The sequence below is a fragment of the Bos javanicus genome, chromosome 15 (genome assembly GCF_032452875.1).
Source record: "Bos javanicus breed banteng chromosome 15, ARS-OSU_banteng_1.0, whole genome shotgun sequence".
Taxonomy (NCBI): Eukaryota; Metazoa; Chordata; class Mammalia; order Artiodactyla; family Bovidae; genus Bos; species Bos javanicus.
In genome coordinates this window covers 49,978,604-50,006,356 of record NC_083882.1, presented here as the reverse complement: position 1 = coordinate 50,006,356, position 27,753 = coordinate 49,978,604, and the positions used below count along the sequence as shown (strand labels likewise).

The 27,753-nt window shown below is 37.6% G+C and overlaps 1 protein-coding gene, 2 long non-coding RNA genes and 1 pseudogene across 3 annotated transcripts; 3 read left to right on the top strand and 1 right to left on the bottom strand.

Annotated features, from left to right (window-relative positions):
- Positions 1 to 4,908: 4,908 nt before the first annotated feature.
- On the top strand, positions 4,909 to 5,944 carry LOC133261341 (olfactory receptor 52A1-like). Its single transcript, XM_061439836.1, has one exon. The coding sequence runs from the start codon at positions 4,916 to 4,918 to the stop codon at positions 5,942 to 5,944; it is 1,029 nt and encodes a 342-aa protein (XP_061295820.1). The 5' UTR covers positions 4,909 to 4,915.
- Positions 5,945 to 13,320: 7,376 nt separating this feature from the next.
- LOC133226763 (uncharacterized) lies at positions 13,321 to 20,401 on the top strand. Its single transcript, XR_009729624.1, has 2 exons — positions 13,321 to 13,881; positions 18,617 to 20,401. It is a non-coding gene; the product is annotated as an uncharacterized LOC133226763 (long non-coding RNA).
- A 1,883-nt stretch (positions 20,402 to 22,284) lies between these two features.
- LOC133226762 (uncharacterized) lies at positions 22,285 to 24,158 on the bottom strand. Its single transcript, XR_009729623.1, has 2 exons — positions 23,970 to 24,158; positions 22,285 to 22,586 (listed from the first exon to the last, which is right to left on the bottom strand). It is a non-coding gene; the product is annotated as an uncharacterized LOC133226762 (long non-coding RNA).
- Positions 24,159 to 24,176: 18 nt separating this feature from the next.
- Positions 24,177 to 27,753, top strand: part of LOC133226761 (olfactory receptor 51L1-like) — a 90,175-nt pseudogene continuing 86,598 nt past the window's right edge.

Sequence of the window (27,753 nt, the reverse complement as noted above, 5' to 3'; positions counted from 1 at the left end):
AAAATAACCTACAGCCCAGATTATTGTACCCAGCGAGGATCTCATTCAAGTATGAAGGAGAAATCAAAAGCTTTACAGACAAGCAAAAGCTGAGAGAATTCAGCACCACCAAACCAGCTCTCCAACAAATACTAAAGGATATTCTCCAGACAGGAAACACAAAAACGGGGTATAAATTCAAACCCAAAACAATAAAGTAAATGGCAACAGGATCATACTTATCAGTAATTACCTTAAACATAAATGGGTTGAATGCCCCAACCAAAAGACAAAGACTGGCTGAATGGATACAAAAACAAGACCCCCTACATATGTTGTCTACAAGAGACCCACCTCAAAACAGGGGAAACATACAGACTGAAAGTGAAGGGCTGGAAAAAGATTTTCCATGCAAATAGGGACCAAAAGAAAGCAGGAGTAGCAATACTCATATCAGATAAAATAGACTTTAAAACAAAGGCTGTGAAAGGAGACAAAGAAGGTCACTACATAATGATCAAAGGATCAATCCAAGAAGAAGATATAACAATTATAAATATATATGCACCCAACACGGGAGCACCGCAGTATGTAAGACAAATGCTAACAAGTATGAAAGGAGAAATTAACAATAACACATTAATAGTGGTAGACTTTAATACTCCACTCACACCTATGGATAGATAAACTAAACAGAAAATTAACAAGGAAACACAAACTTTAAATGATACAATAGACCAGTTAGACCTAATTGATATCTATAGGACATTTCATCCCAAAACAATGAATTTCACCTTTTTCTCAAGCTCACATGGAACCTTCTCCAGGATAGATCACATCCTGGGCCATAAATCTAGCCTTGGTAAATTCAAAAAAATAGAAATCATTCCAACCATCTTTTCTGACCACAATGCAGTAAGATTAGATCTCAATTACAGGAGAAAAACTATTAAAAATTCCAACATATGGAGGCTGAACTACACACTGCTGAATAACCAACAAATCACAGAAGAAATCAAAAAAGAAATCAAAATTTGCATAGAAACTAATGAAAATGAAAACACAACAACCCAAAACCTGTGGGACACGGTAAAAGCAGTCCTAAGGGGAAAGTTCATAGCAATACAGGCACACCTCAAGAAAAAAGTCAAGTAAATAACCTAACTCTACACCTAAAGCAACTAGAAAAGGAAGAAATGAAGAACCCCAGGGTTAGTAGAAGGAAAGAAATCTTAATAATTAGAGCAGAAATAAATGCAAAATAAACAAAAGAGACCATAGCAAAAATCAACAAAACCAAAAGCTGGTTCTTTGAAAGGATAAATAAAATTGACAAACCATTAGCCAGACTCATCAAGAAACAAAGGGAGAAAAATCAAATCAATAAAATTAGAAATGAAAATGGGGAGATCACAACAGACAACACAGAAATACAAAGGATCATAAGAGACTACTATCAACAATTATATGCCAATAAAATGGACAATAAAATGCCAATAAAATGCAAGAAATGAACAAATTCTAAGAAAAGTACAACTTTCCAAAACCCGACCAGGAAGAAATAGAAAATCTTAACAGACCCATCACAAGCACAGAAATTGAAACTGTAATCAAAAATCTTCCAGCAAACAAAAGCCCAGGTCCAGACGGCTTCACAGCTGAATTCTACCAAAAATTCAGAGAAGAGCTAACACCTATCCTGCTCAAACTCTTCCAGAAAATTGCAGAGGAAGGTAAACTTCCAAACTCATTCTATGAGGCCACCATCACCCTAATACCAAAACCTGACAACGATCCCACAAAAAAAGAAAACTACAGGCCAATATCACTGATGAACATAGATGCAAAAATCCTTAACAAAATTCTAGCAATCAGAATCCAACAACACATTAAAAAGATCATACACCATGACCAAGTGGGCTTTATCCCAGGGATGCAAGGATTCTTCAATATCTGCAAATCAATCAATGTAGTACACCACATTAACAAATTGAAAAATAAAAACCATATGATTATCTCAATAGATGCAGAGAAAGCCTTTGACAAAATTCAACATCCATTTATGATAAAAACTCTCCAGAAAGCAGGAATAGAAGGAACATACCTCAACATAATAAAAGCTATATATGACAAACCCACAGCAAACATTATCCTCAATGGTGAAAAATTGAAAGCATTTCCTCTAAAGACAGGAACAAGGAAAGGGTGCCCACTTTAACCATTATTTTCAACATAGTTTTGGAAGTTTTGGCCACAGCAATCAGAGCAGAAATAGAAATAAAAGGAATCCAAATTGGAAAAGAAGTAAAACTCTCACTATTTGCAGATGACATGATCCTTTACATAGAAAACCCTAAAGACTCCACCAGAAAATTACTAGAACTAGTCAATGACTATAGTAAAGTTGCAGGATATAAAATCAACAGACAGAAATCCCTTGCATTCCTATACACTAATAATGAGAAAACAGAAAGAGAAATTAAGGAAACAATTCCATTCACCATTGCAACGGAAAGAATAAAATACTTAGGAATATATCTACCTAAAGAAACTAAAGACCTATACACAGAAAACTATAAAACACTGGTGAAAGAAATCAAAGAGGACACTAATAGATGGAGAAATATACCATGTTCATGGATTGGAAGAATCAATATAGTGAAATTAAATATACTACCCAAAGCAATTTATAGATTCAATGCAATCCCTATCAAGCTACCAACGGTATTCTTCACAGAGCTAGAACAAATAATTTCACAATTTGTATGGAAATACAAAAAACCTCGAATAGCCAAAGCGATCTTGAGAAAGAAGAATGGAACTGGAGGAATCAACCTACCTGACTTCAGGCTCTACTACAAAGCCACAGTTATCAAGACAGTATGGTACTGGCACAAAAACAGAAATATTGATCAATGGAACAAAATAGAAAGCCCAGAGATAAATCCATGCACATACAGACACCTTATCTTTGACAAAGGAGGCAAGAATATACAATGGATTAAAGACAATCTCTTTAACAAGTGGTGCTGGGAAATCTGGTCAACCACTTGTAAAAGAATGAAACTAGACCACTTTCTAACACCATACACAAAAATAAACTCAAAATGGATTAAACATCTAAATGTAAGTCCAGAAACTATAAAACTCCTAGAGGATAACATAGGCAAAACACTCTCTGACATACATCACAGCAGGATCCTCTATGACCCACCTCCCAGAATATTGGAAATAAAAGCAAAAATAAACAAATGGGACCTAATTAACCTTAAAAGCTTCTGCACATCAAAGGAAACTATTAGCAAGGTGAAAAGACAGCCTTCAGAATGGGAGAAAATAATAGCAAATGAAGCAACTGACAAACAACTAATCTCAAAAATATACAAGCAACTCCTATAGCTCAACTCCAGAAAAGTAAATGACCCAATCAAAAAATGGGCCAAAGAACTAAATAGACATTTCTCCAAAGAAGACATACAGATGGCTAACAAACACATGAAAAGATGCTCAACATCACTCATTATCAGAGAAATGCAAATCAAAACCACTATGAGGTACCATTTCACACCAGTCAGAATGGCTGCGATCCAAAAGTCTACAAATAATAAATGCTGGAGAGGGTGTGGAGAAAAGGGAACCCTCTTACACTGCTGGTTGGAATGCAAACTAGTACAGCCACTATGGAGAACAGTGTGGAGATTCCTTAAAAAACTGGAAATAGAACTGCCTTATGATCCAGCAATCCCACTGCTGGGCATACACACTGAGGAAACCAGAAGGGAAAGAGACACGTGTACCCCAATGTTCATCGCAGCACTGTTTATAATAGCCAGGACATGGAAGCAACCTAGATGTCCATCAGCAGATGAATGGATAAGAAAGCAGTGGTACATATACACAATGGAGTATTACTCAGCCATTAAAAAGAATTAATTTGAATCAGTTCTAATGAGGTGGATGAAACTGGAGCCTATTATACAGAGTGAAGTAAGCCAGAAGGAAAAACACCAATACAGTATACTAACGCATATATATGGAATTTAGAAAGATGGTAACACTAACCCTGTGTACGAGACAGCAAAAGAGACACTGATGTATAGAACAGTCTTATGGACTCTGTGGGAGAGGGAGAGGGTGGGAAGATTTGGGAGAATGGCATTTAAACATGTAAAATATCATGTAAGAAATGAGTTGCCAGTCCATGTTCGATGCATGATACTGGATGCTTGGGGCTAGTGCACTGGGACGACCCAGAGGGATGGTATGGGGAGGGAGGAGGGAGGAGCGTTCAGGATGGGGAAGACATGTATACCTGTGGTGGATTCATTTTGATATTTGGCAAAACTAATACAATTATATAAAGTTAAAAAAAAATAGATCACCTTCTCCTAATCTCCTCTAAGGGGCATGCTTAATGCCCTGCCAAATAGTGACTTGTTCAGCATCTTGATATTGGAATAAGTGAATGTAAGATAGCTTAACTCACTCCTACCGATCTACAATTGAGAACTAATGCCAATGACTTGGGGATAAATAGCATGCTCTCTGGGACCAGGAGTAGACTGAAGATTCCCAATAGGATTGTGGACTAATGATCATGGGCGATAGAAACAGTACTTTCTGGATCCTTAAGAATCCTAGGGAGAATTTTCACTTCAGCAAAATTGGGTTGGTATCTAGAGATAAAGAAAGCAAGCCTGACAGTTTTGCAAACAGCCCAGACTCTAGGTCAAGGAAAATGCAAGAAGAGTGTTCTGAGTCATAGTTTCTACTTACATAAATGGTAGGTTAGAAATCCTGAGACTTTTCCCTGTTGTCTCTAGTAAAGGTTTTGTATGATGGCTTTCTACTGCTATTCTGTCATCCTGCATAGAACCTCTGGCCTGATTGTCATCTAAAGCACTAAGTTTATTTATTTAATGTCCAATATGTCTTAATGATAGTGAGGTCAGTGTCCTGTTTCACTTCTCATTCATTCTCTTCTGTAGGTATGAGAATCAGTGGTGAAAAGAGATCACTAACATCCATGGAATCCATGAACATGTCATATATGGATCCCAAAACAGTGACACTGATTGGTATCCCTGGACTGGAGCATGTGCAGTTTTGGATTGGGTTTTCCTTCTTTGCTGTTTGCCTAGTGGCTCTTGTGGGAAACATCATTTTACTGATCATTATCCCTACAGAACGCAGTCTGCACCAGCCCATGTACATCTTCTTGGCAGTGTTGGCAGCCACTGACATAGGACTCTGTGTAGCCATTGCTCTGAAAATGTTGGCTATCTTCTGGTTTGGCTTTTATTCCATGGCCTTTGATGCTTGCTTAGCCCAGCTGTTCTTCATCCATGCCTTGCAGGGCATGGAATCTGGAATCCTGTTGGCAATGGCCTTTGATCGCTATGTTGCCATCTGTGATCCTTTGAGGCACACAACCACCCTTACACCTTTCCTCCTGGTTAGTATGGTGCTGGCTGTGGCAATCCGAGCAGCAGTGCTCGTTGGCATTTTACCCATTCTACTCAAAAGACTGCATTTTTTCCAATCCATTGTAATTGCCCACTCTTACTGTGAGCACATGGCTGTGGTCAAGCTGGCTGCAGAGGACACCCATGTCAATAAAACATGTGGTCTTTTCGTAGGTTTCACAATTCTAGGATTTGACATGATTTTCATCCTCATTTCCTATATCCTTATTTTCCAGGCTGTTTTTTGTCTACACCAAAAGGAGGCACGGCTTAAAGCGTTCAACACGTGTACAGCTCACATTTTTGTTTTACTTGAGTTTTATATTCTTGCCTTTTTCTCCTTCTTCAGCCATCAGTTTGGACATGTTGTGCCCTCTACCCACATTCTTCTGTCTACCGTCTACCTCCTTGTGCCACCTGCACTCAACCCTATTGTCTATGGTGTGAAAAACAAGGCAATTCGCAAGCGTGTGGCATGGATATTTTTCCTGAATCACTGATAATAACGGTGATCCATCAAATATTAAGATCATAGGAAGAATATTTTCATTTCCTAAAGATAGAGATGACATTGGCTAAACTCTGTGTATTCATTGTTAAAGACTTCACTTCATCATACTCAAACTTTTAGACATTTATTTCACAAACTACAGATAGAATAAAATAAAATCTCTTCAGGTTAATACTGATATTAGTTCTATTTAATAATTTTGTTTCTAATTTCATTTTTATTGCTTTCTTTTAATTTTCATTTAATTTGTAATTATGTTATTTATTGATAGGACAATTCATTAATATTTTTCAATATTTACCTTTTGCAATATTTGTATTTTAAACTACAGTTACATCTTAAACCATTGTCTCTGCTGCAGCCCAGAATTTTGGCATTTTGTCTTAAAGTGCTGTAATATTCCAGTAACTAAAAACAAACTGTCATTCATATCTTCCTGGCTTAAACTTTAAAAATACCAAATCAGAGTCCCTCATTTGGAGTAGCTTCTTGAGTCTACCTACATTCCTAATATATCCTACTAGATGAGAACAGAGAATGTTGGTTACAGTCTAGGGTAGATATCCTAGTGCAACAGTCATAGCTGAAGGAGCTTTTGTCCAGGTGCACAGTTGCTACCACAGACTTTCTACTGGTGCTATTGACATCATTTCTGCTACCCCTAGAGCATCCCTCAAATGAAACTGCCACCTTAACCATTGTAAGCTAGCCTTGAAATCTGGCTGCCCTACCAAAACTCCAGTCTTCAAGCAAGCACAGAGAAATTCCTAGGTGATTCTCCATGAGTTGGAGCTTTCCCAGAGTAAGAGACAATCAACCCACAGCTCAGTTTCATTTCTTATAGTTCTGCCTAGCCCTGTGTTTGGCATCTAGATGTGTGTCTAAATTGTTGCGTCTCCTGGGAAAGAGTCACACAGTCCTAATAATGATAGGAGTCAAAGCCTGCTGACCTTTTCGTATATGGGCTTGCAGGTATTCTCACTCATGGTCAGTCAGGTGGCATGGCTTAGTTTGGCCTGTAATCATCATTTACCCCAGTGGTATTATCATTCATATCAGTTCAGATATGGCTACATTCATGGGTAGGCTCATTTCATGTCCAGAAGTGGAGAAGAGAAATCTTTCTTCCAATACAGATATAATTTCACTCCAACTTTCATAAATTATTCTTCTGGATTTGGATCCTTAAATGTGAGCAATAACCCAGACATGGTAATGGAAATTGTGCCATCTTTCTCAGTTCACCAGTTTAATCAGTTGCATACCTAAGGTTACTTTATACCACAGTGTACAGTACTGTTCTGTGCTAGCAAGGCACTCTTCCTGATCCATGGACACAAAGCTGGCATTCCTGCACTATTCAGATAATCAGCTGCTTCAACCCCATAGTGCAGTTACCTCTTTAACTTGTACTGTCACAACAAGGCCTTGAACACAGACACAACCTTTACACTTCTAGCCATCCTGGGAATGTTCTTAATCTGAATTGATTCATCTAATCTCTTTCTCTAAGCCAGCCATATTGTTAGGTCAACCTATAATTCTGGTTAATGCTCAAAGTATTAAAAAACATTGTGTTTTCAAATATCCCTGTGAAATGCAATTTACTTTACAACAATAACAGGAACCAATTGAAGATAATGTTATCCAGAATGTTCTAGGATCCCTCATGAATATTTTTTTCACAATCCTGAATGTAAAATATATCTTCCTTATACTTCTGAAATAGAGGTAGCACAAGACTTGCCTCTCAAAAAGTCCCAAATTACTTGTACAATTAACAAGAACTAATACAAATTATGTCATGCCCTTAACAGATTTTTATCGAAGTATACATTCTGTCTTCTCAGTATAGGGTACTTATATGTAGCTGGACACCTACAATGTAACTTAGCTCCAGGTCCTCAGAGAACTGATTAAAATTATGCATCTCTACTGCTAGTAGACCACACTATGTTAAAACAAAAATTTATACTAATTATGACAAAGTGGTATTGATACAAAGATTTTTAAAAAAATGACCAATGCAATAAATAAGAGGTCTAGAATGGACAGTTGTCTAAATATGACAAATATATCACACGGTGCAATAGAGAATAATGTTCTTTCCTTTTAATATATGCTGTTAAATTGAATATTCATTATTTATTACTCTAAAGTTTAGTTCTAACAACAATACCACATACAAAGAACAGACTGCAGATTTATTTTAGATTTTAATAGAAAGGCCAAATAATAAACCTACAAGAAGAAAATATGGGAGGGAATGTGTCCGTATTATATTAGGGTAAGCAAAGTTTTCTTAAAGAGTATTAAATAGGCCATTGGACTATGTTAAAATTAAGCTTTCTATATTCATCTAAAAGCACTACTAGTTAAAGGAGAAAGATACAAGAAGATATATAAATTGCACTGACTCCATTGATTACTCTGGTGAAAATTGATAACATAACTATGTTCTTCAAACACAAGACTATAGTTATGTCTCCATTTATTTAGGTCTTTTAAAAATTTCTTTAAGTAGTGTTTTGTAGCTTTGAGTATATAAGTTTTACATATATTTTGATCTATTTTTTGAGCTATTATAAATGACATGCATCCATGCTAAGTCGTTTCAGTCATGTCAGACTCTGTGCAACCCTATGGACTGTAGCCCACCAGGCTTCTCTGTCCATGGGATTCTTCAGGCCAGAATACTGGAGTGGATTGCCATGCCCTCCTCCAGGGGATCTTCCTGACCCAAGGATCGAACCTGCATCTCTTAAGTCTCCTGTATTGCCAGCTGGGTTCTTTACCATTAGTGCCACCTGGGAAGGCCATTATAAATGATGCTTATTTTTAAATTTTAGTTGCAGTTTTTCGTTGACTGAATTTTGTACATGGATCTTGATAAACATTATTTCCAGAAGATTTCCTTAAATTCCTTGGTATTTTCTATGTAAATAGCATGTCACTTGCAAAAAGGGATAATTTTATTTCTTTCCAATCTAAATGTCTTTTTTTTCTACCCTTAATGAATATACAAAGACTTCAAATATGATATTGGACAGAAGTGGTCAAAATGATTACCCTTACTTTGTTTCTGGTAATAGACACTACTTAATCTTCAATCATCACTTATATTGTTCTTTATCAACTTGAGAAAGTTTGCTTCTATTTCTAGTTAGCTAAAGTTGTTTTTTTTTTTTTAATGATTGGATATTAAAATATTTTCAAATTATTTTTGTGTGTGTCAATAAAATTATATGACTTTGTTACATATTTTAATGTGGTGGGCTTCACTGTTTGAGTATTCAATCATGCTTGCATTCTTGAGACAAGTCCTATGTTTAGTGACATATTATTTGTCTTTATTTTGTAGGATTCGATTTACTAATGTATAGTTGAAGATTTTAACATCTATATTCATGAGTATTGATCTATAGCTTCTTTTCTTGTACAATTTTCATCTGGTTGTCATTATGAGCAAGTTTGGCCTCATAAAACAAGTCTGAAAGTTGTTTCCTTTCCCTCTTAGCTTCTAGATGATGTTGAAAGTAACTGGTGTTATTTCTTCCTTAAATATTTAATGAAATTCACTAAGATATAGATGTAGGAAAAAACAGATTATTTATTTATTCTTGAGTGTATTTTGATAGTTTGTTCCTTTAACAAATTCATCTGTTTCATCTACATTGTCACATTTACGTGCATAGAATTGTTTGCAGTATTCCATTATCTCATTTTGCTATCTATAAGGTCAGTATTGATATGCCTTCTTTATTTTTTAGTTTTTGAAGTTGGTGATTTCTCTGTGTCACTTAAGTTACAGATTTATAAAAGAACCAGGCTTTGGTTACATTAATTTTTAAAAATCTTTTGTTTTTAATTCAGTTTTTTTTTTAATTTTTTTATTTTATTTTTTAACTTTACAATATTGTATTGGTTTTGCCAATATTCATCAACATGAATCCCCATGTTCCCCATCCTGAACCCTCCTCCCTCCCTGTACCATCCCTCTGGGTCGTCCCAGTTTTTATTTTTAGTATTTCTTTCCTTATATTGTTTTTTATTTATTTTGGCCTCTGTTTTCCATATTTTTAAGATGGAAACATAATTTAGACATTGTTATTTTTTCCAATGTAAAAATTAATGCTATCACTTGCCATTAAGAACTAGCTTACCTACCATAGAAATTCTGGTTTCTTGTACTTTTATTTCATTACATTTGAAATATTTCCTAATTCTTTTTGACACTCCTTTGAGCTATGTATTACTTAGATACTCTTTAATTTTCAAATATTTTAGTATTATCTTTTTCTTGATATCATACAATTTTGTCATTGGCAATGAGTTTAACTGCATTAGGTCAGAGAACATATCAATACTTTGAATTATGTGCTAATTTTTCTTAACAATTGTATGTCCACTTAAAAAGAACATTTATTTTTGGTTGTTACACAGTCTTTTTATTTCAAATACTTTTGCTCATATTATTTATTCTCAGTTTTCAGTCAACTACATTTTTACTTTTGCCTTGGTTTCCAGGAAACTAGACCAGTCAAAGCAACAGCAGCAGTGGAGAAAGCAATATGTGGGCTTGTCTGGACATGAATAGTTGCAGACGAAATTTGAATATTCTCTAAGAAATGTTCAGATAGTAAGTAATATAGGGATAATCTCCATAGAATAATAAGAAAATGTGGGAGAAGCCTGAGACATTCTGCTTTTCTAAGAAGATATCTACATTTTATTTTACTTAAAGTATTACCCTTGACTCCAATCATTATATTATCTTTCATATGACACCTGTTCAGAAATTTTGTTACCTGTGTCTCCAAGACATGTCTAAATCTAATTTTGCAAATTAATTTCAACCAACCTTATCCAAACCATTATCATCTCTTCTGAATTGCTGCAATATCCTACTAATTTGTCTTTATCTCTCAGTTTTCCTCAACTCCTACAAACTTTACCTGATTCTATAAATAGCAGTCAGAGAAACCCCATTAAGATTTAACTTAAATGCTGCCATTACCTTGCTCAAAATCATCTAATTATTTTCCATTTCATTCAACAATAACCCAGAATTCTTAGTACAAGCTATACATGGTCATGGTACAATACAATACCATTTTCTCTTTTATTTTCTACTGTTTTCCCCACATCACCACTCATCATCCCAGCCTCACTGTCCCCTCACCCCACGCTTTTCTCCAACTAATGTGAACCTCCAATTTGCACATTAAACTGTCCATTGGGTATTAGCCTTGGAATATTTGGCATTCATCTTCAATTAACATATCCAAAACTATTTTTCTCCAGTGTTTCCCATATCACTAAGAGTAAATACATCCTTACAATTGCTTATGATAACATTTCCCAAATTCTTCTCTGTAACTCTTTCTTTCATATATCCCATTCAAATCAACAATTTCTATTCACTTTTCTACCAAAATATCCAGAACACATATTTATCTAATAATATTCTTGCAAACTATTATTTATTTCTTGGATATTTGTAATAACAATGTAGTATATTATTAGTTCAAAATATTCACTGAACCTGCCTGATAGAGCCTCTTACTGTTGGAGTGTTATTTTTCAATCTTAGTGACATTAGTTTTCATCATGTGATTTGCATTGGCCAATATAAGATTTAACTGTGTTATTTATGAATGAAGATTTATAAGCCATAATTTAGTTTCAGAGTCTCTTTTTCTCTATGACACAATAGCAGTAGTTAATTATAATTGCATCACCTTCACAATAAGTTCCAGACTGAAGCAACAAAACTGAAAAATGAGTGAGAAATATATTTTTGTTGTTATTATTATAAGTCCATGTGAGTTGAGGAATTAATTTTAATATAATATTACTTAGTTCATGTTACTTGATACAGTAATGATAAATGATCCCCTTTCTCAACCATTTCCCTCTTTAGCAAAAGATCAAAATAATAATCAGAATTATCCTCTGAAAATACAGTTCAAACTTTACCTATTTGAAAACTACCCTGGGTTTCTCATTTTATTCAAAGTAACAGACTAACTCTTACATCTGTTTCAAGGGCACACATCCTCTAGACCCCTTTTATGTCTTAGAATATGCTTCTTACAAGTGATCCCTCCATTGTATATTTCTTTCTAGTTACCTCAGCTTTCTTACAGATAACAAAAAATGCAAGGTATGTGCAACTTCAGAGTCTTTTCATTTTGTGCTTTTGTTTCATTTTGTTTTGCCTGTAACATTATTCCCCATATATTCAAGAGGCTCATATTCACCAAGCATTGGAACACATTATTGTAGATCACTTGCTCTCCAATTCCTGTGTCTCCTCAAAGACACTCTACATATAGAACACCATAAAGTAGCCACTAAAAAACTGTAAGACTAATAATAAATGAAGTCAGTTCAATCAGAGGATGTTAAATCAATATACAAAAATAAGTTACATTTCCAAAAGGTACAAACTAACTATCCAAAAAAGATATTAAAAATCAACCCCATGAACAACAGTGTCAGCAAATTCCTTAGTGGCTCAGTAGTAAAGAATCCATCTGTCAAGGCAGGAGACACAGGTTCAATCCCTGATTCAGAAAGATCCCACATGCCATGGCACAACTAAGCCTGTGTACCACAACTATTGAGCCAGTGCTCTACAGCCCAGAAGCCTCAGCCACTGAGCCTATGAGCTGCAACTACTGAAGCCTGTAAGCCCTAGAGCCAATGCTACACAGCAAGAGAAGCCACCACAATGAGAAGCCCATGCATTACAACTAGAGAGTAGCCCCCACTCTCTGCAACTACAGAAAAGTCTGGGTAGCAATGAAGACCCAACACAGCCAAAAATAAGTAAAATTATATATAAAAGCAATAGCATCAAAAACAATAAAATAGTAAGGAATATATGTAACCAAGTAGATGAAAGGTAGGTACATTGAAAATTATAAAGCAATGATGAAAGAAACTGAAGAAGATACAAATAAGTGAAAAAAAATATCCCATGCTGATAGAATGGAAGAAATAACACTGTTCAAAGATCCATAATACTCAAAGTGATCTCCAAGTTAAATGCAATCTTGCCTTTCAGATTTCCAGTGGAATTTTCACAGAAATAGAAATAAATAATCCTTAAATTTATATGGAAGTGCACAATTTCCTAATATTTTATAATTTATATAAAATTATATATAAAAGCAATAGCATCAAAAACAATAGAATAGTAAGGAATATATGTAACCAAGTAGATGGAAAAATATCAAAGCACTCTAGAGCAGGAAGAACAAAACTGGAAGGATCATCCTTCCTGATTTAAAATATATTACAGAGCTACAATAATCAGAACAGTATAGTACTGGCACAAATCAGAAATACAGACACATGAAAGAGAGCCCAGCAATAAACCCACCCATGTATAGGCAACTGATGTATGAGAAGAGAATCAAGAACAACATACAATGTGGAAAGCATTATCTTTTTGTTGGGAAGCGTAGTGCAAAATAGCCGTAAAAGGAGAAAGTCCTTGGGAAAATGGTGAAGGGCCAGAAGTACTTGGCTTTGCACTACAGACAGAAAGACATCTCCTGCCTTTGGTTATGCTCGGCCCCAAGAGTTAATAATAAATAGGGATGTTACTTGTGAGAGCAGGTTGTGGGAGAAGCCCATGAGTCATTTAGAGCACGCTGTCCTTGAAATGTTTCTACTGATTATGTGTTAACTCTGTATGCGCTCTGCTGGCCGCATACTTTAAGCTCTTTGTTCCTGCTTCTATAAAAAAGCTTGACTGCAGAAATAAACTTGTCAGTCCTTGCAAGAGACTGTCCGAGTGTCATTCTTTCAGGTTCATCGCTTCCAAGTCCCGGGGAAAAAATCCCCAACAAGTGGCGCCACGAACAGGGACTTGAGAGAAAGGCTGAACAAAGCGACGAGTCCCTGCAGAAAGAGGTAAGCAGGATGGGACAACATAGCAGTAAAATTCCTTTCATTTCTATAATGCATCATTTTTTGAAACAAAACAGTGTTAATGTTTCAAGAGATCAGTTGAACGACTGCTATCATATTTTACTGGAACAATTCATGGTTCCCAGAAGAGGGGACACTCAATCTAGACATATAGAAAAGGGTTAAGAATAATGTTTTGCGAGCATATCGGCAAGGGTTATCTGGTCACTCATACAGGCTATCATAGAACAAATTGAAGGACATAACATTGATTTGGAAGTAAAAACTATTCAATCTTTACATGAATATGAGCTTAAGGAACAACATATGCAATGTGCTTTGAAATATAAGAACGTTATGTTCAATCACACATAATCCTTAGAAAAACAACTTAGAGACATATATATACAGGATATGTCAAAACTGAAGCCACTTAGAATGGAGGTCATTTCATTCAATGGACAGCCCAAATCTAAGGTTTTTCCTTCTGCTCCGCCTGTAACAGCAATTGCTAACTTTGCTCGTACTAATCATTTCACTCCTCCTCAGGAGATGCCTGCTTGCACTTTCGCTTTCCCAATGCAATTTAATCAACCTGCCCAAAATACTTGGGCTAATCTAGATTTTGGCATGTTGTCTAGCTTTAAGAAAGCATGCACTCTGTATGGACCTACTTCTCCTTACTGTATAGAATTTCTCAAAGATGGGCTGACTGTTGGATGCCATATGATTTTTTTTCAAGTAGCAAAGATGGTTTTAAATCCTCAACAATTACTGCAGTGGCAAATGTTGATGAGGCCCAACAGCTGATGATTGACCAGCAATCTCATGGTAACCCTGCCAATTTAACCTATGATATACTGACTGGAACAGGGACTATGGCCAATATAATGGCGCAATTAGCTAATGTTACCCTTGAGGTGTTACTTTTCATTAAAGAAACTGCCTGCAGGGCATAAACAAAAGTTGATAGCACTAACTCTGATGGTTCATTTGTTAAGATTATTCAAGGACATGAAGAGGAATATTCTCAGTTTATAGGAAAACTAAAGGATGCAATTGAGAAATCTATTAAGGATGTGACTTTACAAAATATTATTTTAAAACAACTTGCTTTTGAAAATGCTAATGAGGAATGTCAATCCATGCTTAGACCAATTCGAGAGACTGGCTCTCTTATGGAATATTTGAAAGCATATAAGGATATCGGATCTATGTCCCATAGAACAAAATTTGTGGCATTAGAAACCTTTAATGTACAAAAAACTGCTAATGCCAAATATTTGAACTGCGGGAAGCTCAGCCATATGAAAAAACAGTGTTGCCTGCCAACACAGGCCGGAAAAAATACTACTACTTCTAATAAGAAGAGACCCCCAGGAGTATGTCCAAGATGTAAAAGGGGGTTCCATTGGCTGAATGAATGTCATTCTAAATTTGATAAGGATGGAAACACCTTGAACCCCGATGCACAATACAAACAACAGGGAAACTAATAAAGGGGCCATCCTCTAGCCCCACTACAAAAGGAGGACCTAGTGTTACGACGCTACAAGCAGCTACATCTAAGAGTGCTTGCATTAATATACCTAGTCCTTATGATATGGAACTAATAGAATTATACAACCCCCACAAAATTCCCACTGGACATTATGGCCCAATTCCACCTGAGACAGTGGGACTGATTTTGGGACGTAGTAGCTGCACAATGAGAGGTTTAATGGTATTGACCAGTGTTATGGACGAAGATTATGAAGGGGAAATACATATTATGGTAAATGTTTGAAAATGGGAAATGTATACTTACAAAAAAGGGAACATTTTGCACAATTATTACTTTCACCATATGTCAAACCAATGAAGGCATCTGATAAAGTTTGGCAGGGAGGCTTTGGCAGTACCAACTTTACTGCTGCACTATCCACCTTATTAAAGGAATATCAGAAACCCATGCTTACTTTACGCATACGGGGAAAATTTTTTCACAGGCATGTTAGATACCGGAGCTGACATTTCAATCATTAGAGCTGCAGAATGGCCCCTCTACTGGGGTAAGGTTATGGCTCTTTCTAGACTATTAGGAGTAAATAAAGCTGATGCCACACACTTTTGTCAATGCATCCTATTTACAAGTGTATGACCCTGATCAAATTGTAGCTTATCTTAAACCATATATTACTAATATCCCAATCAATTTATGAGGACAAGATTTTCTTGAACAAACGAAAGCCACAATTTCTTTAAATGAATCTTTTAATGGGGGCCATTGAGTTAACACCGCTGCCCCTCGATTGGGAATCTGATACCCCAGTATGGACACCTCAATGGCCCCTAACTAAAGAAAAATTGGCAGCAATTAGTTAATGAACAATTACAAAAAGCTCATATAGAACCTTCATTTTCCCCGTGGAATTCCCCTGTTTTTGTAATAAAAAAGAAGTCAGGAAAATGACAAATGTTGATAGATTTAAGAAATGTTAATAATACCATGTTACCTATGGGGCCCTTACAACCCAGACTGCCCTCCCCTTCTATGGTACCAAAAGGATGGTCTATAGTTATTATTGACTTACAAGACTGCTTTTTTACTATACCTTTGCACCCTAAAGATAGAAAACATTTTGCCTTTTCAGTTCCTTCTATAAATCACATGGCTCCTGTTAAAAGATTCCAACGTAAGGTGCTACCTCAGGGAATGATGAACTCCCCTACCATTTGCCAATATCTCATATCTGTTTTATTACAACCCATTAGAGATAAGTATCCTACTGAGTTTATAATTCATTACATGGATGATATACTTCTTTCTATGGAATCTGAATTCTGTTTGCAACTGTTATATAATGAAGTTACTACTACTCTTCAAAATCATGGCCTGCTTGCAGCACCAGATAAAATTCAGTGGAAAGCACCCTTTAATTATTTAGGACATGTTATGGAAGAATCTAAAAATCAAACCTCAAAAAACTCAAATTTCTGTGCAATCTCTACACATGCTGAATGATTTTCAAAAATTGCTAGGAGATATTAATTGGCTGTGGCCATCTGTCGGCATCCCCACCTATGCCTTACAAAATCTATTTAAAATTTTAGAGGGATCCCCTGACTCTAATAGCCCTATGCAGCTAACAAAAGAGGCCAAAGAAGAACTGGCCTTAGTGGAGAAACGCATTCAACAATCTTTTTCAACTCGGCTAGATTATGATCAACCAGTTTCTTTATATATATTCCCCACAGAACATTTGCCCACGGCAATTATAGCTCAACATAGCCCAATAGAATGGGTATATTTACGCACTAAACAGTCTAAAAAAAAACTGTATCATATATTGAGAAAATAGGGCACTTAATTGTGTCAGGAAGAAGCCATGTACAAACTTTGACTGGATTTGATCCATATGCAATACATGTTCCCTTGACAAAAAAGGAATTGCAAATTGCCTTACAGTATAACCTGACCATGCAAATGGCATTAAGTGATTTTCAGAATGTTATCTCATTTCATTTACCGAAAGGAAAATTATAGGACTTTCTACAATGTACTAAATTCATTGTAACTAATATCATTGTATCCCAGCCTATTATCAATGCACCCACCTATTTCATTGATGGCAACAAGAAAGGCATAGCAAGGATTGTCAGCCCTGATATCAAAGAGAAATTACCCACTACCTATTCTTCAATACAAAGAGTTGAGTTGTATGCTTTATATGCTCTTTTGTCGCTTCAACCATTATCCTTCAACTTCAATCAGTATATACTGATTCCAAATACCTTGATTCCCTTTTTCCTGATTTTGTTACTGCCTTTTTATACAACCTAGATGAAGAATTATATACTCTCTTTTCACAGACTCAAGCTTTAATTCGCTCACATATAGAACCTTTCTTTATTGCACATATACGTGCTCATTCAGGTTTACCTGGCCCTCTGGTCGCAAGAAATGATTCTGTTGACAGATTCATAGCTCCCATTTTTACATCTGCCAATGATGAACATGCTAGTATTCAACCAATGCTAACAGATTGCACTCTAAATACCATATTCCTCTCACTGAAACATGGCATATTATTAAAACCTGTGATGACAACACCCCTCTGCACTTATGAACTATGATTTCAGGACTTAATCTCCAGGGGCAACAACCTAATTCCCTTTAGCAATCTGATTTCACTCACTGCTCCTTAAAGAAAATTTTCTTTACTTTTTGTCTCAATAGATACATTTTCCAACTTTATCTGGACAGTACCTGTCTCTTCAGAATCCAGCAAACATGCCATTTCTGCACTCTTACTCACCTTCCCCATTATGGGGATTCCTTCTGTCTTGAAAACAGACAATGGACCTGCATTCACCTCGCATTCATTTCGTTCATTTTTATCAGAATGGAACGTCACACACATTACAGAAATACCCTATAATCTTCAGGGGCAAGCCATTATCGAAAGAGCCCACCACACCCTAAAAACTCATTTACTAAAACAGAAAGGGGGAATATGGAAAAGGAGATACACTTCTTATCCTATGAACCCTCAATTACTATTATCTTTAACTCTTTATTCCCTGAATTTTTTAAACTTAACAAAAAATAATTCTGATACTCATCCAGATAGACATTTTGCAGAAGACAAAAACAGCAAATTAGAAATCAATACACCAATATGGTATAAGCAATTTAATCAGTGGCTGCCAGGAATCTTACGACTCCTAGGCAAGGCTTATGGTCTTGTCATTGCAGATGGAGAGGAAATCTGGGTTCCCCTTCGCCATGTCCGCTACCGAGAAGTACCCCAAAACCGGACTCCCTTGGGAAGTGACAAAGTTGACGTGAAGGGTCTCGTCAATGACCCTGGAGGAGCCAATGAGGAAACACCATCATCTGAATCCTTACCTGACATGGGCTCAAGTGAAAACATGACTCATCAGGCTGAGCAGACACTGAAGAGTACTGGAACTCCTATGACTCCAGATATGCTGTTTCTGGCAATGTAAACTGTTCTGAAGAGCAGGAGGAACATCATAATTGCTCCTGGTTTAATAGATCAAGCATTGGAGGCTTTCATAAATCTAAGACAAGTTTCTGGACTGATAAGGACATATTGCTGAATTGGTATAACGGGGGCTTTATCACCCCCATGACCTAGGATTGTCGTCCCCGTTGTGGGGCCAAAGCAATGGCACACTTGGAAAATTCCAACAGCTTTAGAGCACTTTGCTAATGTTTATGGGACTATGGGTGTGTTTCACCCTTCTAATTACACCTTCCTATACAATAGTACTGGCTATATTCAATCGTGTGTTCACCTTCTGTACTTGTTTATTGTAGGGCATTTTGATATTGACTTATTGGCCAAGATTGTCAATTGTACTGCATGTGCATTGTATACCTGCCTTAATCACACCATTTCATATCACAATGCTAGCATTGCACTAGTTAAACAAAGATCTGAGTTATGGCTTCCCGTAAATTTAACTGAGCCTTGGACTGATTCTGTATTTCTTTCTGTACTGTTGAAAACTGGGTTTAGGCAATCTAAGCACATCCTTGGGTGGATTATTGCAGGCATCTTAAGCCTTATCTCCATTGTGACTGTAGGAACTTTGTCTGGTATGGCTTTACATAATTCTATATGAAATCATGATTTTATCACTGCTTGGCACAAAGGCTCTCATGATCTGTGGACTTGACAAGCTCAAATAGATCAGCATTTACAAACACGGATTAATGAGTTACAATGTGGTTATCTACTTAGGAGATCAAATGCAGCAATTGACTTTCCAAACACGTATAGGCTGTCACTGGAATTTTACTTCTTTTTGTCTGACTAACATGCCCTATAATAGCACTGAATATCCTTGGAATGAGGTTAAGGCGCATTTGCAGGATCTCACAAATAACTCAAGTTTAGACATCAATTTGTTGAAACAACAAGTTGCTAATTTTCAAGTTAGGGTACCTAGGGAATTGTATAGTACTCAATTCTATGATAGTTTAACCAAAACCCTATCATCTCTAAACCGTAGAGCTTGGCTTTCAGGAAGCAATATTTTTATATATGTATTAATCAACCTGCTCTTTTTGTCCTTGATTATAGGATACAGAAGTCTCTACTCAAGACTCCGTGCCTCCCACAACGGAGTCCAACTAGCCACTGCCGTGCTTAATTTAAAAACAAAAGGAAGATATGTTGGGAAGCGTAGTGCAAAATAGCTGTAAAAGGAGAAAGTCCTTGGGAAAATGGCGAAGGGCCAGAAGTACTCGGCTTTACACTACAGACAGAAAGACATCTCCTGCCTTTGGTTATGCTCGGCCCCAAGAGTTAATAATAAATAGGGATGTTACTTGTGAGAGCAGGTTGTGGGAGAAGTCCATGAGTCATTTAGAGCGCGCTGTCCTTGAAATGTTTCTACTGATTATGTGTTAACTCTGTATGCGCTCTGCTGGCCGCATACTTTAAGCTCTTTGTTCCTGCTTCTATAAAAAAGCTTGACTGCAGAAATAAACTTGTCAGTCCTTGCAAGAGACTGTCCGAGTGTCATTCTTTCAGGTTCATCGCTTCCAAGTCCCGGGGAAAAAATCCTCAACACTTTTCAATAAATGGTTTGGAGAAATTCTCCTACCTGATCCAGTGGCACTACAGATATCAACCCACTCACTTAGGGCATTTGCTCTGTCTTGCATCAAGACATCCAATCTTTGCTGGTATTATCTCCAAATCAGCAACTCAGAAGCACCTTCAAAACCTGTTTCATCACTCAGTTAGGCATACAACTTCTGTGTCCTGTGGTATGTAAGAAGACCAGTGGATGCCATGGCCATGTGCCCACAGCTTCACCCCATTACTGTAAACTTTGTTTGATGTGATAGTTTATAAGGTCCTTTTCTTGCATATAAATTATTTTTTGAACACTCAGTTAGCTTTGCTGACTGAGGTCCTGCAAGCAGAGAAGGTAATCTCATAAAGAAAACTGGCTGAATATATGTCAGTTCCAATCATGATGAACTGTAGATCCTTTCAGAATGAAAGAGGTACAGTGTAACTAATGTGCTATTAAATGTCTGGATGGTCTTCTCAGAGGATGGAATTGTATCAGCTCTGTCTGGAAGGTAGGACACTCTGCAGTAGCAGTAGCAAGAATAGCCTTTGTATGTGGGAACCCAAGGAATTGAGACCATGCAAAACCTCCATCTCTACTCCCAAGTCTACTGCACACATTTGGCATTTGTTCTAGCACTGGAGGTGACCAGTGACAGATGATGACTGCCAGTCAATCCATCCTAATGGTTGTGCCACGTTCCTTCTGTGCTCAGTGCTCTCTGCTGAATATTAACGGTAAATGTAAACATCTTTACACTTGTGCCCTCTGATTTGAGTTAACCACACATTTCTTTCCCAGATTTCCTTTTGCCAAGGTTCCATTATTTCTCCATCCAGCCTTCTAACTAATTATTTTTTCAAACTTCCTAGGAGTCTGTAGACATTTTTTACCTCCGGGCACTTTTTTAACACAAAATGTATGACCAGGAATACCACTTGAAGCTATAACTATTGGGTGTACTTGCTGTAGTCAGAGGTTCCAAATGCCAGGTGTATTTCCCTTTATTATTATCTCTCAGGGTCACTCTTGATCCTAATAGAGTGGTGCTATAGTACAGAGGCAGTCCATTTCAAGGTTGTACTGATATATGCACTCAGAAGTCAAATTTGACTTGTTTTCTTTTCCTTCAGCTGGTCACAATAAATCATCCTGAGACAACAGATGTGACTTGGAGAAGTGATGGTACAAAAGTGATAGGTGACAGGGGCAAGTGGGAAACTGGTTTATGGTGATTACTTGTGTCCTCTGGCCCTCTTTGTACCTGGTCCAAAAGGTAGAATTTCCATCTTACAATGAACTGTGATGGGCCATATGACTTAGTTGATATGAGAGAATTTAGGTAATAATTTGTAGTCTGGACACAGAATCACATTTCATTCCATGGTCAAGTGCTCTGTACCTCTGGTACCTAACAAGGTCAAGTAAAATAACAAAAAAGAAAAATCTGTGTTAATTTCATGTTACAGTAACTCCTAGTTAGCTAAGGATTCTTTTCCAAATTGGTTTAGAAGTTTCTCCAAATAAATCATAAAATAGTGTCTATTTCCAAAATGAAGCACATGGGAAGGGAGATTCTTTTTCATAATGCCAAGTATGAAATATCTTCTTAAGACTCTCAGTCAGACTCATTACGATGGGGGGTGGGGTGGGAGGTGGAGCAAAGAAAGGGGAAAAAAAATTAGTGAAGGATTTCAAGGAGAAATTAGTAATGGAAAATATAGGGTAGAAACTTTGCTTCCCTACTACTAAAAAATGATATTAAAAAAAAAAACAGCATCACAGCAAGAAACATATGAGTGCAATATATATGGTAAAACTGTTCAATGCATATTTTCACACAGTCCCATAAGTTTTTCCAGTGAGTCAACTCTTCGCATGAGGTGGCCAAAGTACTGGAGTTTCAGGTTTAGCATCATTCCTTCCAAAGAACACCCAGGGCTGATCTCCTTGCAGTCCAAGGGACTCTCAAGAGTCTTCTCCAACACCACAGTTCCTCAGGAGGAGAAGGGGACTACAGAGGATGAGATGGCTGGATGGCATCACCGACTCGATGGACATGAGTTTGATTGAACTCCGGGAGTTGGTGATGGACAGGGAGTCCTGGCGTGCTGCAATTCATGGGGTCGCAAAGAGTCAGACACGACTGAGCGACTGAATTGAACTGAACTGAACCATAAGTTTCTTCAGTAGAACTCACTAAAACCTCATGCATACTGATATTATATAAAATCTTGCAACACAGAGGAAGAAATACTCAGGTTCTATGTAAGGAGCAAGAAGGGCAATGCTGTTCTTTGCAGACTGGAGAATACTGCCACAATATATACTGCATCCTAGACTAGGCCCGGAGAAGGAAATAGCAACCCACTCCAGTATTCTTGCCTAGAGAATCCTGTGGACTGAGGAGCCTGGTGGGCTGCCATCTATGGGGTTGCACAGAGTCGGGCACGACTGAAGCAACTTAGCATGCATGCATGCTTTGGAGGTGGAAATTGCAACCCTCTCCGGTATTCTTGCCTGGAGAATCCCAGGGACAGAGGAGCCTGGTGGGCTGCTGTCTACGGCGTCTCAAAGAGAGGGACAGACTGAAAGACTTAGCAGCAGCAGCAGACCAGGCCCTTGCTAGGCTGTGAATATTGGAGAAAGGCTATGAACAGAGATGGAGATCACAGGCCTCAGGCATGGAGCTCCTGTAGCTCAATCCCCTCTCTGTATCCTCAGGTTGGCTTCAATGAGGACCAGATTTTTCCTATGGACAGAGATGAGATTGTGGTTGACACACTAACAATGGACTTTGGGGCAGGGACTTAAGACTGCTTGTCTTCCTTGACCCTATTTTCTATCAAACACTTTAAAAACATTTAGTCCTCTACATGCTCTTGGATCATACTAGTAGCATAACTATGTCCTTATTTACCCCCTTCATGAACACAGTAACTTTGCCAAGAGAAAGTTTAACTGAAAGTCTTAGCTTTTAGTTAAATGGGACCGCCCACAGCCTGTAGAAATTACAAAGGGCCACAGGTGAGGGGAAATGGTTCAGCGAATGGCTGCTTTGCAGAAAATCCAGCGTTCACTTCTAGGAGATTCAAAATTCACCGGCTGACCCTCACCCCTTGTGTGCCCCCTCCTCCGTGACCTCAGATAATAGCCAATGATACTATAGATGCGAGAAAAGGGTTCTAAGAAAGACGACCAGAAAGGAGAGCTGAGGAAAGAGAGGCGGCTGGTACAGAAATGTGGGTGGAGGGACAGCGGCGAGGACCAGAGAGTGCCAGCGGAGAAGGGCAGGCATGGAGGAAGAGAGTGAGCCAGAAAAGGGGGTGCTCAAGAATAAAAGGGCGAAGAGCCAGGGGTGACAGGGCAGGGCTGGATCCAAGCTGCGGGTATGGAGGGGTGCGATAGGGCTCCAAAAGCCAAGAAAGAGTTGGCTTACAGAGTGGACGGAATGGATCCTACTCTGCTTCTCCCTTCCTTAGCACTGCTCTCACCTGCCTGCAGCATCCAGCCACGCTTCCACCGCAGCTAACAACTTTCAAGACCTTTCTTTCGTTGCCTGGACGGCCAGAGACTTCCCAGGAGCGCTACCGCCAGGCCCCGCCCCTCTATCCTGCCGCACCTCCTCATTGGTGGAGAGGACCGTTTCCGTTAGTCAATCGCGTTAGCCCTAGCACCCGACTCCACCCACTCAGAGTCCTGGGCATACGCAATTGGTGAGAAGTGGAAGCCTGCTTGCTCTGGGTGCTCCTGCTCCAGGTTCATCTCAGCAATTTGCCTGACAGAGGTAGAAATAGTATTATTACTATTATTATTATTCTTTTCCTGGATTTTGGAAACTCTGTATTGCGCGCAAGGGAAGGGCAATAACCTGTATTCGCCACAGGCAAGAGAGAAGCCCCCTGTTTTGGGGGGTAAAAATTCTGCCGCTATGCCATGGCTTTACTCAACAACCCTAGAGGTCTGCAGTGCCTGTACCTTATTAGAGCTGACCATAAATTCCACAGGATATCTTTCTACCACAAATGTTTTAATCCGGTAGACACTGCCAGGTTGTATGTATCACAAACTGTTGGGCTCTGTATGATGCAGCCAAGGCCTGCTTCATAACTTTCCTGCTTTGGAACTAGCACAAAGCTTAAAGTCTTTCCTGTCACTTCATAAATGCTTTGAAGATACAATCCCAAGCATGGTACAAGTTGTTCGTAGTAGATGAAAAGGTGTACCAGAAATTGTGCTTTATTTTGGCGATGGGAGGTGTGAGATGCAAACATTCATCCTTTATTTTAAAACATGTCTTTTAAAAAAAATATCTCAGAGCAATAAATAGGCTTTTTAAAAATTCACTGATGAGATAGGCTATTTAATATTCATAAGGTTTATTTCCCACTGTTTGAAACAAATGTGTCTTACCAAGGCCTCCAATAAAATTTCCATTAATGGTTCAACTATTTCATTAAAATAAACTAGTTTTATATTCTCCAGAATCTATTGATTGTTCAGGGTCCTTTGAACTGTATCAGAACAGTAGGAGAATTAACAAGTCCTGGGCATGCCTGAGTTTTTATGCCACGTTTGTTCTTTTCCCCCCGTGTATGTGAACTGTTTAACTTTCTTCCTAATAGAATTGGAAAATAATGAATCTGCCAGATCAATGTCCATCTGTTATATACCTGAGGAATCTAGCAAAAACAAACAAACAAAAGAAAAAAAAAAACTTGCAGCACAGTAGTGCAGTTGGTGCCATTCATTGGTTGTGTTTTCAGTAGTCCTTTAACTCCCTCTCCACCTTCATGGTTTGTTTAAATAGAGACAAAACGTTTGACTGTGTTAGACTTGTGTGGGGACCAGATTGGTGAATTAAATGAGGATATGAATAGGGTAATCATTCTTCAACATTTATGTTTGCAATGAGTAATTTGTTCTCTACCTTTCCTCACAAGAAGCAATGTTGTTTTTATTTACTATCTGCAGAAGGACCGCTGGAAAGCCTCTCACTTAATCTTCTCTTGTACAGTCTCACCCATTGTTCAAGAAATGAATGTGGAGTTTCTGCTATCTGCTACATATGTCCTTTTAAATTATAGTTTTGAGAAGGGAGTAAATGATTACTGGATTTTGTGAATGTGATTGGATTTTGATTCCTCTGTGAATCAATGTTTAAACAGGCCTCCATTTTAGCCTTTTCCCTGTTTTTTTTTTTTTTTCTCATTGTGATTAGGGGGTATAATGATACTTTGAGTTTGTGGTATCATGTCAGCTACAAATATCTTTGTATTAAGACTGGACTCCTTTGTAGAAGGACTAGGAGATTCATTTCCAAGAAAACTTGCAATACTATTGCAATATTCTTGCTCTTGGAAACACAGCTTCTCTTGTAGTCTCCATCTGGATTCTGGATCTGGAAATTGTCTCAAGTTGAAAACTGAGCAAAGTATTGTGACATTTCCACTGAAGTAGTTGCCCTCAGCCTCCTGATGACCTATCTTTGGTTTCTTTTGGTTGTATATATTGAAGAATACCGTTTTTCTTTTTTTTTAGATGACATTTATCTGCCCCCAGGAGTGCCATATTATATTAACCATCTCCATATTTCTTTCTGCATCAGGACCCTTGACCATTACTGTGCCCTTCACTTTCACTACAAAGAAAAACTTACCACCTTGTTTCATGTGACTAAGTTCTATTAAGGTGATATTATTTTATCTTGTGTTTCCTAGTTCTATAATGGTACGTAAGGGCTTCCCTGGTGACTCAGCTTCTAAAGAACCCACTTGCCAATGCAGGAGATACAAGAGATGTGGGTTTAATCCCTGAGTCAGAAAGATTCCCCTGGAGAAGGAAATGGCAATCCACTCCAGTATTGTTGCCTGGAAAATTCCATGGACAAGAGAAGCCTGGTGGGCTACAGACCACTGGGTCACAAAGAGTCAGATACAACTGAGCAGGCATACAGTCCTTAATAGTACGTGCCTCCTTTATTCCAGGCTATAGAGGCCAGTCATCACTAGATTCTCAGTGGTGGCAGTCCCTCTCTCATCAGTGTATTACTTCTGGATTCACTTGATAAATCCTCTCTACTGCCTTTCATAACATATAATTGGCTACTGGTTTATTGGCATTTTATAATTTGTTCTTTCAATCATATCCAGATCTCTGAGTGTTTTTATACATTTCTGTGTTATGTGAGATGATGGCATTTCTAGCATCTTTATTTCAGTTAGTAAAATAAAATTTCCAAGAATCAAACTAGCCACATAGTAGTATCATTTCAAAGGTTCTTACAAAAAATGTTGTATCATAGGGGATTGCTCCTATATCAATAAGATTTCCCCAACCAACTTTTAATGTGCCCCCCCGATTATTGATATTGTCATTTTCTTTTATTTTTTAAGCAAAAGTTTCAAAATTTTTAGGTGTGTCAGCTCAGATATCTTCATTTTATGACTCGCTGTCCCACTCTTTCCCAAACATGGCCCTGAAGCGGCATAGAAAACTTACTCGGTCTGAGAATTTCACCTTCCCTGGAGCTTCACTATTTCTAAGCATTCTCAGCTCTCCAAGTATGGTAATGAAAGTCAGTCACCTTCTTTCAAGGATGTCCTCTGACTTTCCAGCTTTACCTTAAGTTAATGGATAATGATGTTCTAATTTCATTGTCATTTTTCCATGTCATCAGTGGTCCCCAGGATGGTCACACAATTCTGTACTCTGAAGAATTATGATTAATGGTTTTGGTTTTTGTAGCCTTCTCCAAATGCATATGTTATGACTCTTTCCTTTGTCCATTTTGTTCCCCAAGCACAGTTCTTCTAATTGTCCTTAACCTATTCTCTACCTTCAGGTCTTTTTACTTTTTCCTTTGCATGAATTTTTTCCCACCTTTTCAAAAAATGTTTTCACTATATTTTATTTTATTTATTTATATTATTTATTTATTTATTTATTTCACTATATTTTATTCTGAGAGGGAATATGAATACACCCTCTAGAGAAGAACCCTCTTCTGTTCTTGCAGAGCACTAATTATATTTTTTATATTATTTTTCCATAATGTGAAATTATTTTCTCACTGTGTGTTAAATCACTTATTTTAAGCACCTTATCAAATGCCCCTTCCTTCCAAGATACACATTATATAATTCAAGGGGCCTGTGTGCTGCATATTAATCTTGTGTGTTACTGCTCACATGTCTGGGCCATAGTAGAATTCAAGTATTCATTCACTGAATGAATCTTCTTCAGTTAAGCACCTGTCTGAACTACAGTGTGACTGGT

Excerpts from the sequence above, each read along its gene's own strand:
- LOC133261341 (XM_061439836.1), top strand. The coding sequence starts at position 4,916 with ATGATAGTGAGGTCAGTGTCCTGTTTCACTTCTCATTCATTCTCTTCT.